Here is an 18,869-nt window from a genome sequence, read left to right on the forward strand (position 1 = left end):
CAAACATTGCAAAAAAAAAATTCTCATCCATTGGCTATTAAGAGATAAGGAAAACAATGAGAATTATTCATCAAGTCATATCGTAATAACAATTAAGTTCAGCAGCCACATGAAGTTTCTACAGTGAATGAGGATCAGAAAAATATAAAAAGAACCTTATTCATGAGAACCCTAGTTGGGTTCCTTCAATAGTTTCACACTAGCAAATCAACAAGAAGCCCCCATACAATCCAAAAGAAACATGAAAATGTACTTGACAAGAACCCGCGCTTTGTCATAACTATTACAGCACATAACAAAATATATGGAAAAAAAAAAAGAAGAAAGAAAAGAAAATTGATGGTAAAATTGGAAAAGAGAAAAAAGGGGGGCTTGTCTATCCTTTACCATGTATCCCAACACCTCCCGGAGATGAATGATACAATTTGACTATATCCCGCAATCTGATTTTACACCTCACTCAAAAACCCTAGAATGATGACTCAAAATACTCAAGCCACAAAAACAAAATCCCTTACAACTTCCCTATTGCTACGTAATCTTCAGAATAGGCACTCCAGTCAGTTCTATGTAAATTAACTTTCAGAATTTAAACTGGACTATATTTAGTCACCTTTCATCTGCATTGCCAGATTGCTCCATCTACAATAATTTCCTGATATTTAGCCTTCTAGCTAGGAAGTCCTGTCAAGGGAGAAGAAAAGCAAATCAGAATTGATATGGAACATCAACTTTCTGGAATTGAATTACATGAGATCAGAATAATTCGAAAAATGTTCGAGAGTATTCACTATTAATGATTGATAAGCTCAAGGAAACACATAAGTAGTATTAACAAAAAAAATCAATGTAAGCAATTCTTAAACATGATTACATATTCAAGTTAGATCAAAGTGATTCATCTGTACACATTTTCTACAGTTAGAGTTCATAGGAAGATCTACAGTACAACTGCCTGTAAGTAATTGAAATCTGAATATCACAGGAACAGGTTTCTAGAGCAAAGAAACAGTATAGCTAGGGTATAACTGATTGTGTATGAGGTTCAATGCAACCATTAGAAGAAGAAATAGAACTGCAGCTTTAGTAAGCAAAAGCTCTTCAATTTTAGTTACTGGATACATGCTATGTATCCGAAAAGACATACTTTCCAATGCCAATGATGCAACAGTATGCAATTACATCATGTCCTACAATAAATTGTTTACCATTTAACCACTTTTCTACACATACTAAACATTAATTAATTTGTAAAAATTTCAGCAATAAGAACTCAATGTCACCAGGGCTTCAAAGTAAGTTCAGAGAATGAATAAAATTTTACGGTTCCACATTCAGCAATGTCAGAATACTAAATGGAACATATATGAGCTTATCAGCAGCTGCTATATACACATTATGGACCTTTATGGCGCACCATGTTAACAGGTAACAATCAATAACATTATGGACCTTTATGGCGCACCATGTTAATTGAAGTTTTTCTTTTCAAAATTATACCTAAAATTCTCACCTCCGAATAAATTTAACCAAAAGAATACAGCACAAGGACCTTCTGAATAAAAACATCTACCATAGTCCAGTCAGCATGCTTCCAAAAATTTTATCTACTTCTTATATCACATAATAAAAGGCTCTTGATTATGCCCTTGCATCACTCATGTGTTGTCAATGAAAGAGTAGCAAGTCCTCTTCCATCAACAAAACACCATATTCTGTTCCTCAGCTAAAATTTTTTACTCAATCATCTCAAGTGTTCATTACTTCTTCTCATATAAACATAGAGCACATTAATAGTCCTTGGCTCAGAGAATCCACTTTCTATCAATAAAACAGTATATGTTCCTCAGTAACCGCTAGGGCCAAGATAGAGAGCACTGATGAATAGTGACTGCCTGAATAAACACTTCTTATTCCAACACTGACATCAGAGCAGTGTACATAGTGTACAAAAAAAAAAAAAAAAAAAAAAAAAAAAAAAAAAAAAAAAAAAAAAAAAAAACAGTAGCAGCACTTGGTAAAGCCTTAACAAAAGAAATCATCACATTAAATCCACAGCATATGTAAGTTTTGGAAGAATAAGGGGAGGAATTTCCTTTGAAGATTGGCATGCCTAGTTATTCTTTGGGTTTTGTGTTGATAGTAATCATCAAATGTGCAGGATTTAGTGGTTTACACTCAATGAATTTTTCCTTCATGCCACTCTGTGGAGGTTGTCCTAGATCTCATAATGTTAAGCAAAATTGGCAAGCCACTTATTAGTACTCAACTCTAAAAAAACACACTTTCCTCTTTGGCAGAACATTTTTCTTTCTTCTTAATACAATGCCCCCCTATTAATAATAAATAAAGGCCAAAGGACAGTGAATCAATCAGCTCAGCTAAAAATTGATTGAGCACCTATGTAAGTTTATTCTTTGAAAAATATCCACTTTTGGCCATTAAAAAGTGCACTAAGTCCATCTGTACATCAACCTAATGCATGAAACGTCTGTGGGTCAACTGCAGGCAATTTTGCACAAATTGCAGAGAGAAAAAGCAGCAAATACACATCAGTTGATGCTTGAACCAAACAGACTAACAATTAACAAATTCTCAAATTGAACTTGGCATAATATCAAATAATTCATATAAAAGAAAATACTAAGTGCACCTCGAATTAAGCTTCTCTTTTCCCACAGTAACCCCCAACATGTAAAAATCCATCCACCAATACCAGCAGAGATTCAGCAAAGCTCCAAAATCAAGATATGGCAAGTAACCCAAACTTAAAGTAACATCTCATTTGTGCAGTTTGAACAATCAACCTAATTGATCCATATCCTAAACATTCACTAACTCCTTAGAGTGTTTTGAAACTTCTACTCACCAATTTTTAGGATGCAGGTCTTCACTCACCAAGTCACCAGTCTCCAACACTCATGAAAAAGGTTTACAGAATACAAAAAGTTCTTGATAAAGAGCCACTGAGAGGGAAAAACAGGTGTAGAAACTAGAGCACAAGCAAACCAATCTACCAAAAAGTTAATTCTTAATTCCTTATAGGTAGATGACCTCTTAGCAATATGATCAAACTATACCTTTAGCGGCACGGAAAAGGGTCTTTCATCACACATATTGTACCTCGTCAAGAATGGGATGCCGTGGATATATGAGAACATATCAGTATTTTCTACAGATGTACCATAGCACAATACTCACCAACCCTCACCCAGACCTCCCAACAAGAAGATAAAGGGACTACAATAGATCTTTTCTTAATTTTAACCATGGAGTAAGTTTCTAGAAATAAACATGAAAGATGTATATCATGTTATATCTTTTTTAACTTTTTAAGTATGATGAGGAATATCAGAAACACACTTCCATGTTCATGATAAGAATACCTTCCTAGAAAAGGATCAGAGTCCGATATAGAAAAAGCAATATAAGACCAACTTAGCAAAACTGTCCACTCAGAATATCAGATACAGCTAAAACCAAATCATCATCCTTCTGCATCCAAATTTGAGATAACCAATTGGAAAGAAAAAAAAAGTTTGACAATAATAAAGTTTCATCAATTTAATTCAGTTTAAATAAACACTTTAAGTCTATAGCCGATTGATGCCTAGTGGATAGGCTATGTTAATTTTACAAAGAAGCACAGCCAAGGTGCAAAACTAAGCACTTTCTTAGTAAAGAGTTTCAGGATGAGCCATTGATATCTAAATTCTAACAATTGAAGGTCACATCAAACCATAGCGCACTAAAATGAGACAAATTAGTCTGGTTATATTAAGGAAATATACGGGCACCCACTGCCAAAAAGTTTTACTCCATATTGATTTAAAAATCTAGATTGATATAATAACAAGGTCATGGTACAGAAAATTAACTAACAAAAAAGGAAAATAAAATTTTAACTATATACACCAAGTGCTTTTGGGTTTCAGGTTCACGGCTGCTAAGGAAGAGACAAGAAGTGAGCATAAAACGACATGTTCTTACTGGGCATTAAAATACTCCATCGAAAATCAGCTTCTAATGTGTGAGTTTTTAAATTTTCATATCCATGATTTTCTTGTATTGGCAAGATATTTCAGTTATACAAACTACCACTTTCAGAGGGTAAAGTTCTTTAGGATAAAAAATCACCATTGGCTATAATGTGTAATAAACTAACTTAGGAGGGGCACTTTGGGAAGTTTGGTATTATTAAGTTAATAGTCTTTAGCCTTAGTATAAATAGAGAGAGAGGAGAAATGAGAAGGTAGGCAGAATTTTAGAGTGAATCCTATTGAGAGTTGTGACCTTAAGTCACTAATTTGAGATTTGTAGGCTAAACCTACTACCTTATGTAAGAAACCATTAACAAGTTTCATACAATATCAAGATCTAATCTTTACTCATTTACAGTATTAAATCAAAAATACCAGATCAGATTATCAGTCTATAACATAATGCAGCTGAAAAAAGGAACAAAAAAGAATAATATTCATCATAAAATCTTACCTCTGTTCGGTTGTCTCTTATTAACACTATATCCGCCCACAAAACCAGCAGACCCTTTAGCAGATACATCTGGACCGGCATTCCCGAGCCCATAACTAAAAGAGCTAGAACCATCTCTCTCAGGAGTTGATGCTCTCCAAGGAGAGTCTCCGTATATCGAGCTACTGCCATACAAGTCTGTAAATGCCCCATCATACCCACCACCATTTGATGATGCATAAGATGATGATGTTGGGGCTACATTATTTCCAGTGTTTCTTCCATAGCCTCCACCACTCAGATTATAACTGGTATCAGCCCCAACATAATTCAGATTTCCGCTGCCAACAGCATTCCCCCCACCTTGGCCAGACACCTGTGAGGAACCCCAGTTCACATTGCCACTTCCAAAGGATCCTCCAACATTACCAGTCCCTGACCCAGACCCATTAAAAGCAGCGGATGTAGAAGAGTTTGAGCTATAATTAAGTCCCCCGTTTCCCCACAGGTTCCTAGATGAGCTAAACAGGGATGAGCTTCCCCCATTTCCACCATCATAGCCAACCGGACTACCAAACCTATTTGAGCTGCCCATAAAGTAGGGGTTCACACCACGTCCGTAGCTGAGACTGCTACCGAAGTTAGCGTTTCCACCATAATTAGCATTTAAACTTGGCTCAAAATTCATACCCATTCCATAACCAGAATTAAACGGAGGGAACCCACTTCGTCCACTTGCAATTGCATTGAATCTGCCATCCATTCTTACTCCATAACCTCCAAGTGCACTTGGATTGTATCCTTGAGTGTAGCCATTTAGGAAGTTGTTGACCCTGTTTAGACCATAATTATAACCACCAATTGGACTACGACTAGGACCAGGTGATAACTCTTTAGGGACTGCACGCTTGACCTCAACCATTTTACCATTCAGTTCGTGGAATGTTTTGATTAAAACCCTATCCACTGCTTCCTCTGAATCATAAGTAATGAACCCAAAACCTCTTGGCCTCTGTGTATTATGATCGTACATCACGACAACATCTGTAATTGTACCAAACTGCTCAAAGTAAATTTTAAAATCACTCTCGGTAACAGTGGAAGCCAAGCCTCCAACAAAAATCTTCCTAGTGCGGCTTGGACCTGGAGAGCCATGTGCACTGCCACTAGTTCTACTTAGAATGTTTTGATCATCTCTAGGAACAGCCTTCTTTGCCTCAACCTAAAGTCCGAAAAACCAAAATCAGCATGAAAGCATAGAACTACACATATATGCAAACCTTTCAGCATTCATCCAAAATTGATATTAACTGACAAAAATCAAACCTTGGAAGCTTTAGAAGCTAGCCTCCACATCAAAACACAAATTCAAAATGCAAGATACATTGAAAAAACAACAAAAAAAATATGTATAAAAAGCTCAAAGTATATGCCAGTTGATTACCATTCTTCCATCAATGTTGTGCTTCTCCTGGACAACTCTATCAGCAACAGCTGGGTCTGAAAAGACAATGAAACCAAAGCCCCGAGCACGGCCAGTGGTCCGATCCTTCATGATCACAGCTTCTATCACCTCCCCAAAGGTGCTAAAATAATCCCTAAGACGTTCCTCATTCGTCTCCCACGAGATTCCACCAATAAATAGCTTACCAAGGTCGGATTGCATATTTCTACAAACCAAATATAGAATATTTTCATTAAACCTCACAGAATTTTCAAACTCGAGCAGCTAACAAGTCAATCCAACACAAGCACACAACTTTCTAAGCAAGATTAAGCACACTTTCGTCGTGGATCCAATACATTTACATAGAATTCAGCTATAATCCGCAACTAACATAGTTTCGAAACTCAAATAAACAACATTTATCATTGACCAAATTCAATTCTACTACGCAAATGAATTGAAATGCAATAGAACCATACCTGGCCTAAGGAATCACAAACCCCAACAAAATTACAATGCCGAATTACAAAATGGTATGTTCTCGGATTCAATCAAAAAAGCATCGGATCCTTCATTCGATCAATAAAATCCAGAATTATGAAATAATACCCTGAAAATTACCGATCATATACATTTCAATTATATAAAAAAAATCCCAGAAAATCAGGTAGCTCAACAAAGATCAAATACCCATATCAAAATTATGAACATAGACTAATTTAAATCAAATTAAATTACCCACCGATTGAAGATGACCCGGATGCGGAATTTGAGAGAAAAATAAGGCTAAGATCTGATGAGAGGAAAGATTGAGGACATGTTAAGCATATCTTCCTCAATACAAACCTCCAAACAAAATTAAAAATGGAGTCCCCTTTTTATAAATTTATTTATTTTTTTCCAATTTTAAGTCAAATAATAATTTTGATTCAAATTTAGCTAAAAATGTCTACAACTATTTTTATTAATTTAATTAAAATTAAAAATTTTTAATTTTATATTAAGATTGGACTGACGATTGAAGCGTTTTACAGCCAACCAAAATAAATAAAAAAAAAAAAAAAACAGACAAAAATATGGATATTTTGTGTGTAGGAAAATGAAAAATGGTGAATGAAAATATATATTTTGGGGTTTTTTTTTGAAGTTTTTGAGGTGAAAATGGGTATTCAAAAAAAATAAATCAAAAAAAAAAAAGAAATGATTTTGTACAGTAAGAAAGAAGAAGGAGGAGGAAGAGAGAGGAGAGAGGAGAGAGAAATAGAGGTGATGTGAAAAATGGGACGTTCGATCTGATAATGGGGGAAGATTGCTTGTCCTCCCATTCTTCTACTTATATACTTATGGGCAATTTCATACCATTGTAATAGTACACATTACACCTTCTCTTATGTTGCTCCATCACAATCATCCCTATTATAATAATCACATGAATGAACTAAGTATAAGTATACATAATATATACTTCAAAGTTGTAAACTTGCCCCAAAAAATCCTCCTTTTACCATTTATTTGGAAGTTAGGGTTTCTCTATAACACCGTTTTAATTAATAATGTTATACATAATGTATACTTTATGAGATTTGTTTCATGATAAAATAACATACTATTAAATAGGCTATCCGAACTAATATAAAGAAATCAGTATGCCAAATTCTAAACAAATAAAAAGAATGTGTATTTATATTTACCTAATTAGCCCGACCAAATCTTTTTTCTCTAGTGTTGATGTGAATGGAAAAAAAAAAAAAAAGATGATTCTATCATTTCTTTTCTTTCGGCCCAGTTACAAGTTTACAACCATGTCCATCCAAAATATGACATTTACGATCATTTTTTTCAATTCCAACCTCAAATTGGGTCCTAAGCTCTAAAATGACCCCCAAAATCCTACAATATCATGTCTTTGTGACCAAATTCTAATCCAAGAATTTTTTAAAATCCGTTAAATTTTATGGTTTTTTATGGCATGTGTTGAAAAACAATTTATTAAATTTTTTTTGTAGTAAAATAAACTTTGAGAAGTTTGGTGGTTAAAAACAATTTTTTTTTTTTTTTTTTTTTTTTTAATTTTTTTTTTGTGCTAAAAGTCAGTTTTTTCGAGGAAAAAGTGTTTTTTTTTCTTTATAAGTGGACTTGGTTGTGTTGTTAATTAGGATGAGAGGAACATATGTGGAAGGAAGGTTTGGTGTTCATGGATCTCAGCTGTTAATTGTTTTTTAGATTAACTAATGGCTTGTTTAGAATTTGGGATCTCATTTGAAATTCTAAAATTGAACTAAATGGGTTGTTCGGCTAACCCAATAATTTGGATTTGTATTTAGCACGGAATAAGCCCAATGTAAAGAATTTGTAATCTTTTTTATTTTTTTTTTTTTTTTTTTTGTAATCTTTTTAATTTATTAAGAGGTATTCCTAACAACATCCATGTGTTACGTAAATCCCCCTCGTCACTACGTCATGTCACCAACTCAATTACTCATTACGCCATGTCAACCACTCAACTACTCATTACGCCACGTGGCTCTCCTTCTATTTGTTTTTCATTGTATGTCATGCACTCATCATAATATTTGTTTTTTTTTTAAAAAAAAAATCTCCATAAGATTTGAACACGTAACCTCTAATTTTACAACTAAGTGCCTTACCACTAAGCTTTATGATTTTTTTATGCAATTTTTTTAATACAAAATATTTACAAGTAGCAGATGACCATGTGAACAACAAATTTATTTACAAGAAAATTGAATCATAAATTACAATGTATATTAGTGATCAGTTCCATGTCAAAATTCGGGGCATCGCCCGGCCCAAAAACCAATTTAACTTCAAAAGTTGTCATTTCAAATCCATTCATTACTCTTTTAATTCTCCTAACTACTTTGTCAAATTAAATCTTCGATTTTTATTTTTTTTTACTAAATTTCTTTTTATTATGTCCCTTTTCTTTCTCCTTAGTCTCCATTGATGCCATCAAGTTAAGCTATTAACCTCCTCGAATCTTCACTCTTTTTTCCTTGATCTCAACTTCCTTCAATTTTCTCGATCTCCTTCAGTCTCTGTTCTTTCTTCAGTTTTACTCTTCCAACCTTCTCTAATCCCATTCTAATCTTCCATTGCAATCTCGCTATTTAATCTTATTGTCGTTGTCGCTGTCCTTGTCAACAATTGTTTCTTGTTATTTAGTCTTGACCTATTTAAAGATGATCAAGTGACGTGTGATATAATTATATATATGATGATGTTCAAGTGACGTGTGATAGCTTATCTCAATAATTTTCCAATAAATGGCCACGAGATCAATTATATAAGTGGAGAAGAAGTTATGACATTTTTCAACAAAGTTATCAAATCTGTAGAGCTAACATGTTCATATTGACTAAAACAACCATTTCGAAGCTCATTCGGAATTGAAGTTGCAAAAGTAACTAATCTACCAAACGACGAATGCCTTTGGAAGTCACCCTGGTTAATTTCTCAAAATGAAATAAATTTTTTTTGTCAAAAAGGTTAAATTTGTAAAATTACAGGCAAAACCACTACTGTGGGAAAATTGTTACGGAGTACTTAAAGTAGCAACTTAATTAGGGTAAAACCACTACTTCAAGTAGCAGTTTTGCTAGTGAATAGTAAAAAGAAAATGCATTTTTACGATATTACCATTTGAAAATATATTTTGTTTCTCATGTTGAAACACTCAGAATTTCTTTTGCTTTTGGATACAAGCCATTTCAATTCTAAAATTGACTTCCAATGAATTATTTTCACTTCTATGTTTTCCCAAATGTGTAAATACCATTCTAACCTAATTCCTTGTTAACCTTTCTCCCATGTAACTTCCGTGGAAGTGGATTCTCATACCAAATGTGTAAAAAAAAATTCTCATCCATTGGCTATTAAGAGATAAGGAAAACAATGAGAATTATTCATCAAGTCATATCGTAATAACAATTAAGTTCAGCAGCCACATGAAGTTTCTACAGTGAATGAGGATCAGAAAAATATAAAAAGAACCTTATTCATGAGAACCCTAGTTGGGTTCCTTCAATAGTTCCACACTAGCAAATCAACAAGAAGCCCCCATACAATCCAAAAGAAACATGAAAATGTACTAGACAAGAACCCGCGCTTTGTCATAACTATTACAGCACATAACAAAATATATGGAAAAAAAAAAGAAGAAAGAAAAGAAAATTGATGGTAAAATTGGAAAAGAGAAAAAAGGGGGGCTTGTCTATCCTTTACCATGTATCCCAACACCTCCCGGAGATGAATGATACAATTTGACTATATCCCGCAATCTGATTTTACACCTCACTCAAAAACCCTAGAATGATGACTCAAAATACTCAAGCCACAAAAACAAAATCCCTTACAACTTCCCTATTGCTACGTAATCTTCAGAATAGGCACTCCAGTCAGTTCTATGTAAATTAACTTTCAGAATTTAAACTGGACTATATTTAGTCACCTTTCATCTGCATTGCCAGATTGCTCCATCTACAATAATTTCCTGATATTTAGCCTTCTAGCTAGGAAGTCCTGTCAAGGGAGAAGAAAAGCAAATCAGAATTAATAAGGAACATCAACTTTCTGGAATTGAATTACATGAGATCAGAATAATTCGAAAAATGTTCGAGAGTATTCACTATTAATGATTGATAAGCTCAAGGAAACACATAAGTAGTATTAACAAAAAAAAATCAATGTAAGCAATTCTTAAACATGATTACATATTCAAGTTAGATCAAAGTGATTCATCTGTACACATTTTCTACAGTTAGAGTTCATAGGAAGATCTACAGTACAACTGCCTGTAAGTAATTGAAATCTGAATATCACAGGAACAGGTTTCTAGAGCAAAGAAACAGTATAGCTAGGGTATAACTGATTGTGTATGAGGTTCAATGCAACCATTAGAAGAAGAAATAGAACTGCAGCTTTAGTAAGCAAAAGCTCTTCAATTTTAGTTACTGGATACATGCTATGTATCCGAAAAGACATACTTTCCAATGCCAATGATGCAACAGTATGCAATTACATCATGTCCTACAATAAATTGTTTACCATTTAACCACTTTTCTACACATACTAAACATTAATTAATTTGTAAAAATTTCAGCAATAAGAACTCAATGTCACCAGGGCTTCAAAGTAAGTTCAGAGAATGAATAAAATTTTACGGTTCCACATTCAGCAATGTCAGAATACTAAATGGAACATATATGAGCTTATCAGCAGCTGCTATATACACATTATGGACCTTTATGGCGCACCATGTTAACAGGTAACAATCAATAACATTATGGACCTTTATGGCGCACCATGTTAATTGAAGTTTTTCTTTTCAAAATTATACCTAAAATTCTCACCTCCGAATAAATTTAACCAAAAGAATACAGCACAAGGACCTTCTGAATAAAAACATCTACCATAGTCCAGTCAGCACGCTTCCAAAAATTTTATCTACTTCTTATATCACATAATAAAAGGCTCGTGATTATGCCCTTGCATCACTCATGTGTTGTCAATGAAAGAGTAGCAAGTCCTCTTCCATCAACAAAACACCATATTCTGTTCCTCAGCTAAAATTTTTTACTCAATCATCTCAAGTGTTCATTACTTCTTCTCATATAAACATAGAGCACATTAATAGTCCTTGGCTCAGAGAATCCACTTTCTATCAATAAAACAGTATATGTTCCTCAGTAACCGCTAGGGCCAAGATAGAGAGCACTGATGAATAGTGACTGCCTGAATAAACACTTCTTATTCCAACACTGACATCAGAGCAGTGTACATAGTGTACAAAAAAAAAAAAAAAAAAAAAAAAAAAAAAAAAAAAACAGTAGCAGCACTTGGTAAAGCCTTAACAAAAGAAATCATCACATTAAATCCACAGCATATGTAAGTTTTGGTAGAATAAGGGGAGGAATTTCCTTTGAAGATTGGCATGCCTAGTTATTCTTTGGGTTTTGTGTTGATAGTAATCATCAAATGTGCAGGATTTAGTGGTTTACACTCAATGAATTTTTCCTTCATGCCACTCTGTGGAGGTTGTCCTAGATCTCATAATGTTAAGCAAAATTGGCAAGCCACTTATTAGTACTCAACTCTAAAAAAACACACTTTCCTCTTTGGCAGAACATTTTTCTTTCTTCTTAATACAATGCCCCCCTATTAATAATAAATAAAGGCCAAAGGACAGTGAATCAATCAGCTCAGCTAAAAATTGATTGAGCACCTATGTAAGTTTATTCTTTGAAAAATATCCACTTTTGGCCATTAAAAAGTGCACTAAGTCCATCTGTACATCAACCTAATGCATGAAACGTCTGTGGGTCAACTGCAGGCAATTTTGCACAAATTGCAGAGAGAAAAAGCAGCAAATACACATCAGTTGATGCTTGAACCAAACAGACTAACAATTAACAAATTCTCAAATTGAACTTGGCATAATATCAAATAATTCATATAAAAGAAAATACTAAGTGCACCTCGAATTAAGCTTCTCTTTTCCCACAGTAACCCCCAACATGTAAAAATCCATCCACCAATACCAGCAGAGATTCAGCAAAGCTCCAAAATCAAGATATGGCAAGTAACCCAAACTTAAAGTAACATCTCATTTGTGCAGTTTGAACAATCAACCTAATTGATCCATATCCTAAACATTCACTAACTCCTTAGAGTGTTTTGAAACTTCTACTCACCAATTTTTAGGATGCAGGTCTTCACTCACCAAGTCACCAGTCTCCAACACTCATGAAAAAGGTTTACAGAATACAAAAAGTTCTTGATAAAGAGCCACTGAGAGGGAAAAACAGGTGTAGAAACTAGAGCACAAGCAAACCAATCTACCAAAAAGTTAATTCTTAATTCCTTATAGGTAGATGACCTCTTAGCAATATGATCAAACTATACCTTTAGCGGCACGGAAAAGGGTCTTTCATCACACATATTGTACCTCGTCAAGAATGGGATGCCGTGGATATATGAGAACATATCAGTATTTTCTACAGATGTACCATAGCACAATACTCACCAACCCTCACCCAGACCTCCCAACAAGAAGATAAAGGGACTACAATAGATCTTTTCTTAATTTTAACCATGGAGTAAGTTTCTAGAAATAAACATGAAAGATGTATATCATGTTATATCTTTTTTAACTTTTTAAGTATGATGAGGAATATCAGAAACACACTTCCATGTTCATGATAAGAATACCTTCCTAGAAAAGGATCAGAGTCCGATATAGAAAAAGCAATATAAGACCAACTTAGCAAAACTGTCCACTCAGAATATCAGATACAGCTAAAACCAAATCATCATCCTTCTGCATCCAAATTTGAGATAACCAATTGGAAAGAAAAAAAAAGTTTGACAATAATAAAGTTTCATCAATTTAATTCAGTTTAAATAAACACTTTAAGTCTATAGCCGATTGATGCCTAGTGGATAGGCTATGTTAATTTTACAAAGAAGCACAGCCAAGGTGCAAAACTAAGCACTTTCTTAGTAAAGAGTTTCAGGATGAGCCATTGATATCTAAATTCTAACAATTGAAGGTCACATCAAACCATAGCGCACTAAAATGAGACAAATTAGTCTGGTTATATTAAGGAAATATACGGGCACCCACTGCCAAAAAGTTTTACTCCATATTGATTTAAAAATCTAGATTGATATAATAACAAGGTCATGGTACAGAAAATTAACTAACAAAAAAGGAAAATAAAATTTTAATTATATACACCAAGTGCTTTTGGGTTTCAGGTTCACGGCTGCTAAGGAAGAGACAAGAAGTGAGCATAAAACGACATGTTCTTACTGGGCATTAAAATACTCCATCGAAAATCAGCTTCTAATGTGTGAGTTTTTAAATTTTCATATCCATGATTTTCTTGTATTGGCAAGATATTTCAGTTATACAAACTACCACTTTCAGAGGGTAAAGTTCTTTAGGATAAAAAATCACCATTGGCTATAATGTGTAATAAACTAACTTAGGAGGGGCACTTTGGGAAATCTGGTATTATTAAGTTAATAGTCTTTAGCCTTAGTATAAATAGAGAGAGAGGAGAAATGAGAAGGTAGGCAGAATTTTAGAGTGAATCCTATTGAGAGTTGTGACCTTAAGTCACTAATTTGAGATTTGTAGGCTAAACCTACTACCTTATGTAAGAAACCATTAACAAGTTTCATACAATATCAAGATCTAATCTTTACTCATTTACAGTATTAAATCAAAAATACCAGATCAGATTATCAGTCTATAACATAATGCAGCTGAAAAAAGGAACAAAAAAGAATAATATTCATCATAAAATCTTACCTCTGTTCGGTTGTCTCTTATTAACACTATATCCGCCCACAAAACCAGCAGACCCTTTAGCAGATACATCTGGACCGGCATTCCCGAGCCCATAACTAAAAGAGCTAGAACCATCTCTCTCAGGAGTTGATGCTCTCCAAGGAGAGTCTCCGTATATCGAGCTACTGCCATACAAGTCTGTAAATGCCCCATCATACCCACCACCATTTGATGATGCATAAGATGATGATGTTGGGGCTACATTATTTCCAGTGTTTCTTCCATAGCCTCCACCACTCAGATTATAACTGGTATCAGCCCCAACATAATTCAGATTTCCGCTGCCAACAGCATTCCCCCCACCTTGGCCAGACACCTGTGAGGAACCCCAGTTCACATTGCCACTTCCAAAGGATCCTCCAACATTACCAGTCCCTGACCCAGACCCATTAAAAGCAGCGGATGTAGAAGAGTTTGAGCTATAATTAAGTCCCCCGTTTCCCCACAGGTTCCTAGATGAGCTAAACAGGGATGAGCTTCCCCCATTTCCACCATCATAGCCAACCGGACTACCAAACCTATTTGAGCTGCCCATAAAGTAGGGGTTCACACCACGTCCGTAGCTGAGACTGCTACCGAAGTTAGCGTTTCCACCATAATTAGCATTTAAACTTGGCTCAAAATTCATACCCATTCCATAACCAGAATTAAACGGAGGGAACCCACTTCGTCCACTTGCAATTGCATTGAATCTGCCATCCATTCTTACTCCATAACCTCCAAGTGCACTTGGATTGTATCCTTGAGTGTAGCCATTTAGGAAGTTGTTGACCCTGTTTAGACCATAATTATAACCACCAATTGGACTACGACTAGGACCAGGTGATAACTCTTTAGGGACTGCACGCTTGACCTCAACCATTTTACCATTCAGTTCGTGGAATGTTTTGATTAAAACCCTATCCACTGCTTCCTCTGAATCATAAGTAATGAACCCAAAACCTCTTGGCCTCTGTGTATTATGATCGTACATCACGACAACATCTGTAATTGTACCAAACTGCTCAAAGTAAATTTTAAAATCACTCTCGGTAACAGTGGAAGCCAAGCCTCCAACAAAAATCTTCCTAGTGCGGCTTGGACCTGGAGAGCCATGTGCACTGCCACTAGTTCTACTTAGAATGTTTTGATCATCTCTAGGAACAGCCTTCTTTGCCTCAACCTAAAGTCCGAAAAACCAAAATCAGCATGAAAGCATAGAACTACACATATATGCAAACCTTTCAGCATTCATCCAAAATTGATATTAACTGACAAAAATCAAACCTTGGAAGCTTTAGAAGCTAGCCTCCACATCAAAACACAAATTCAAAATGCAAGATACATTGAAAAAACAACAAAAAAAATATGTATAAAAAGCTCAAAGTATATGCCAGTTGATTACCATTCTTCCATCAATGTTGTGCTTCTCCTGGACAACTCTATCAGCAACAGCTGGGTCTGAAAAGACAATGAAACCAAAGCCCCGAGCACGGCCAGTGGTCCGATCCTTCATGATCACAGCTTCTATCACCTCCCCAAAGGTGCTAAAATAATCCCTAAGACGTTCCTCATTCGTCTCCCACGAGATTCCACCAATAAATAGCTTACCAAGGTCGGATTGCATATTTCTACAAACCAAATATAGAATATTTTCATTAAACCTCACAGAATTTTCAAACTCGAGCAGCTAACAAGTCAATCCAACACAAGCACACAACTTTCTAAGCAAGATTAAGCACACTTTCGTCGTGGATCCAATACATTTACATAGAATTCAGCTATAATCCGCAACTAACATAGTTTCGAAACTCAAATAAACAACATTTATCATTGACCAAATTCAATTCTACTACGCAAATGAATTGAAATGCAATAGAACCATACCTGGCCTAAGGAATCACAAACCCCAACAAAATTACAATGCCGAATTACAAAATGGTATGTTCTCGGATTCAATCAAAAAAGCATCGGATCCTTCATTCGATCAATAAAATCCAGAATTATGAAATAATACCCTGAAAATTACCGATCATATACATTTCAATTATATAAAAAAAATCCCAGAAAATCAGGTAGCTCAACAAAGATCAAATACCCATATCAAAATTATGAACATAGACTAATTTAAATCAAATTAAATTACCCACCGATTGAAGATGACCCGGATGCGGAATTTGAGAGAAAAATAAGGCTAAGATCTGATGAGAGGAAAGATTGAGGACATGTTAAGCATATCTTCCTCAATACAAACCTCCAAACAAAATTAAAAATGGAGTCCCCTTTTTATAAATTTATTTATTTTTTTCCAATTTTAAGTCAAATAATAATTTTGATTCAAATTTAGCTAAAAATGTCTACAACTATTTTTATTAATTTAATTAAAATTAAAAATTTTTAATTTTATATTAAGATTGGACTGACGATTGAAGCGTTTTACAGCCAACCAAAATAAATAAAAAAAAAAAAAAAACAGACAAAAATATGGATATTTTGTGTGTAGGAAAATGAAAAATGGTGAATGAAAATATATATTTTGGGGTTTTTTTTTGAAGTTTTTGAGGTGAAAATGGGTATTCAAAAAAAATAAATCAAAAAAAAAAAAGAAATGATTTTGTACAGTAAGAAAGAAGAAGGAGGAGGAAGAGAGAGGAGAGAGGAGAGAGAAATAGAGGTGATGTGAAAAATGGGACGTTCGATCTGATAATGGGGGAAGATTGCTTGTCCTCCCATTCTTCTACTTATATACTTATGGGCAATTTCATACCATTGTAATAGTACACATTACACCTTCTCTTATGTTGCTCCATCACAATCATCCCTATTATAATAATCACATGAATGAACTAAGTATAAGTATACATAATATATACTTCAAAGTTGTAAACTTGCCCCAAAAAATCCTCCTTTTACCATTTATTTGGAAGTTAGGGTTTCTCTATAACACCGTTTTAATTAATAATGTTATACATAATGTATACTTTATGAGATTTGTTTCATGATAAAATAACATACTATTAAATAGGCTATCCGAACTAATATAAAGAAATCAGTATGCCAAATTCTAAACAAATAAAAAGAATGTGTATTTATATTTACCTAATTAGCCCGACCAAATCTTTTTTCTCTAGTGTTGATGTGAATGGAAAAAAAAAAAAAAAGATGATTCTATCATTTCTTTTCTTTCGGCCCAGTTACAAGTTTACAACCATGTCCATCCAAAATATGACATTTACGATCATTTTTTTCAATTCCAACCTCAAATTGGGTCCTAAGCTCTAAAATGACCCCCAAAATCCTACAATATCATGTCTTTGTGACCAAATTCTAATCCAAGAATTTTTTAAAATCCGTTAAATTTTATGGTTTTTTATGGCATGTGTTGAAAAACAATTTATTAAATTTTTTTTGTAGTAAAATAAACTTTGAGAAGTTTGGTGGTTAAAAACAATTTTTTTTTTTTTTTTTTTTTTTTTTAATTTTTTTTTTGTGCTAAAAGTCAGTTTTTTCGAGGAAAAAGTGTTTTTTTTTCTTTATAAGTGGACTTGGTTGTGTTGTTAATTAGGATGAGAGGAACATATGTGGAAGGAAGGTTTGGTGTTCATGGATCTCAGCTGTTAATTGTTTTTTAGATTAACTAATGGCTTGTTTAGAATTTGGGATCTCATTTGAAATTCTAAAATTGAACTAAATGGGTTGTTCGGCTAACCCAATAATTTGGATTTGTATTTAGCACGGAATAAGCCCAATGTAAAGAATTTGTAATCTTTTTTATTTTTTTTTTTTTTTTTTTTGTAATCTTTTTAATTTATTAAGAGGTATTCCTAACAACATCCATGTGTTACGTAAATCCCCCTCGTCACTACGTCATGTCACCAACTCAATTACTCATTACGCCATGTCAACCACTCAACTACTCATTACGCCACGTGGCTCTCCTTCTATTTGTTTTTCATTGTATGTCATGCACTCATCATAATATTTGTTTTTTTTTTAAAAAAAAAATCTCCATAAGATTTGAACACGTAACCTCTAATTTTACAACTAAGTGCCTTACCACTAAGCTTTATGATTTTTTTATGCAATTTTTTTAATACAAAATATTTACAAGTAGCAGATGACCATGTGAACAACAAATTTATTTACAAGAAAATTGAATCATAAATTACAATGTATATTAGTGATCAGTTCCATGTCAAAATTCGGGGCATCGCCCGGCCCAAAAACCAATTTAACTTCAAAAGTTGTCATTTCAAATCCATTCATTACTCTTTTAATTCTCCTAACTACTTTGTCAAATTAAATCTTCGATTTTTATTTTTTTTTACTAAATTTCTTTTTATTATGTCCCTTTTCTTTCTCCTTAGTCTCCATTGATGCCATCAAGTTAAGCTATTAACCTCCTCGAATCTTCACTCTTTTTTCCTTGATCTCAACTTCCTTCAATTTTCTCGATCTCCTTCAGTCTCTGTTCTTTCTTCAGTTTTACTCTTCCAACCTTCTCTAATCCCATTCTAATCTTCCATTGCAATCTCGCTATTTAATCTTATTGTCGTTGTCGCTGTCCTTGTCAACAATTGTTTCTTGTTATTT

At 34.0% G+C, this 18,869-nt stretch overlaps 2 protein-coding genes across 2 annotated transcripts; both read right to left on the bottom strand.

Moving 5' to 3' along the window:
• Positions 1-45: 45 nt before the first annotated feature.
• Positions 46-7,237, bottom strand: LOC145558283 (heterogeneous nuclear ribonucleoprotein 1-like). Its single transcript, XM_081619477.1, has 5 exons — positions 6,663-7,237; positions 6,400-6,530; positions 5,918-6,143; positions 4,495-5,695; positions 46-684 (listed from the first exon to the last, which is right to left on the bottom strand). The coding sequence occupies exons 3-5, from the start codon at positions 6,137-6,139 to the stop codon at positions 671-673; spliced, it is 1,437 nt and encodes a 478-aa protein (XP_081475603.1). The 5' UTR covers positions 6,140-6,143; positions 6,400-6,530; positions 6,663-7,237; the 3' UTR covers positions 46-670.
• Positions 7,238-9,828: 2,591 nt separating this feature from the next.
• Positions 9,829-17,001, bottom strand: LOC145558284 (heterogeneous nuclear ribonucleoprotein 1-like). The gene is made up of 5 exons (XM_081619478.1): positions 16,427-17,001; positions 16,164-16,294; positions 15,682-15,907; positions 14,259-15,459; positions 9,829-10,462 (listed from the first exon to the last, which is right to left on the bottom strand). Exons 3-5 carry the CDS (start codon positions 15,901-15,903, stop codon positions 10,449-10,451), a joined length of 1,437 nt encoding a protein of 478 aa, XP_081475604.1. The 5' UTR covers positions 15,904-15,907; positions 16,164-16,294; positions 16,427-17,001; the 3' UTR covers positions 9,829-10,448.
• Between the last annotated feature and the right edge of the window lie 1,868 nt (positions 17,002-18,869).

The sequence above is a fragment of the Chenopodium album genome, chromosome 9 (genome assembly GCF_948465745.1).
Source record: "Chenopodium album chromosome 9, dcCheAlbu1.1, whole genome shotgun sequence".
Taxonomy (NCBI): Eukaryota; Viridiplantae; Streptophyta; class Magnoliopsida; order Caryophyllales; family Amaranthaceae; genus Chenopodium; species Chenopodium album.

Bases quoted from the DNA above. Each gene is read 5' to 3' on its own strand.
- LOC145558283 (XM_081619477.1), bottom strand. From the start codon at position 6,139: ATGCAATCCGACCTTGGTAAGCTATTTATTGGTGGAATCTCGTGGGAG. The intron at 5,696-5,917 runs GTAATCAACTGG...TTCGGACTTTAG, and splicing joins ACAACATTGATGGAAGAATG to GTTGAGGCAAAGAAGGCTGT.
- LOC145558284 (XM_081619478.1), bottom strand. From the start codon at position 15,903: ATGCAATCCGACCTTGGTAAGCTATTTATTGGTGGAATCTCGTGGGAG. The intron at 15,460-15,681 runs GTAATCAACTGG...TTCGGACTTTAG, and splicing joins ACAACATTGATGGAAGAATG to GTTGAGGCAAAGAAGGCTGT.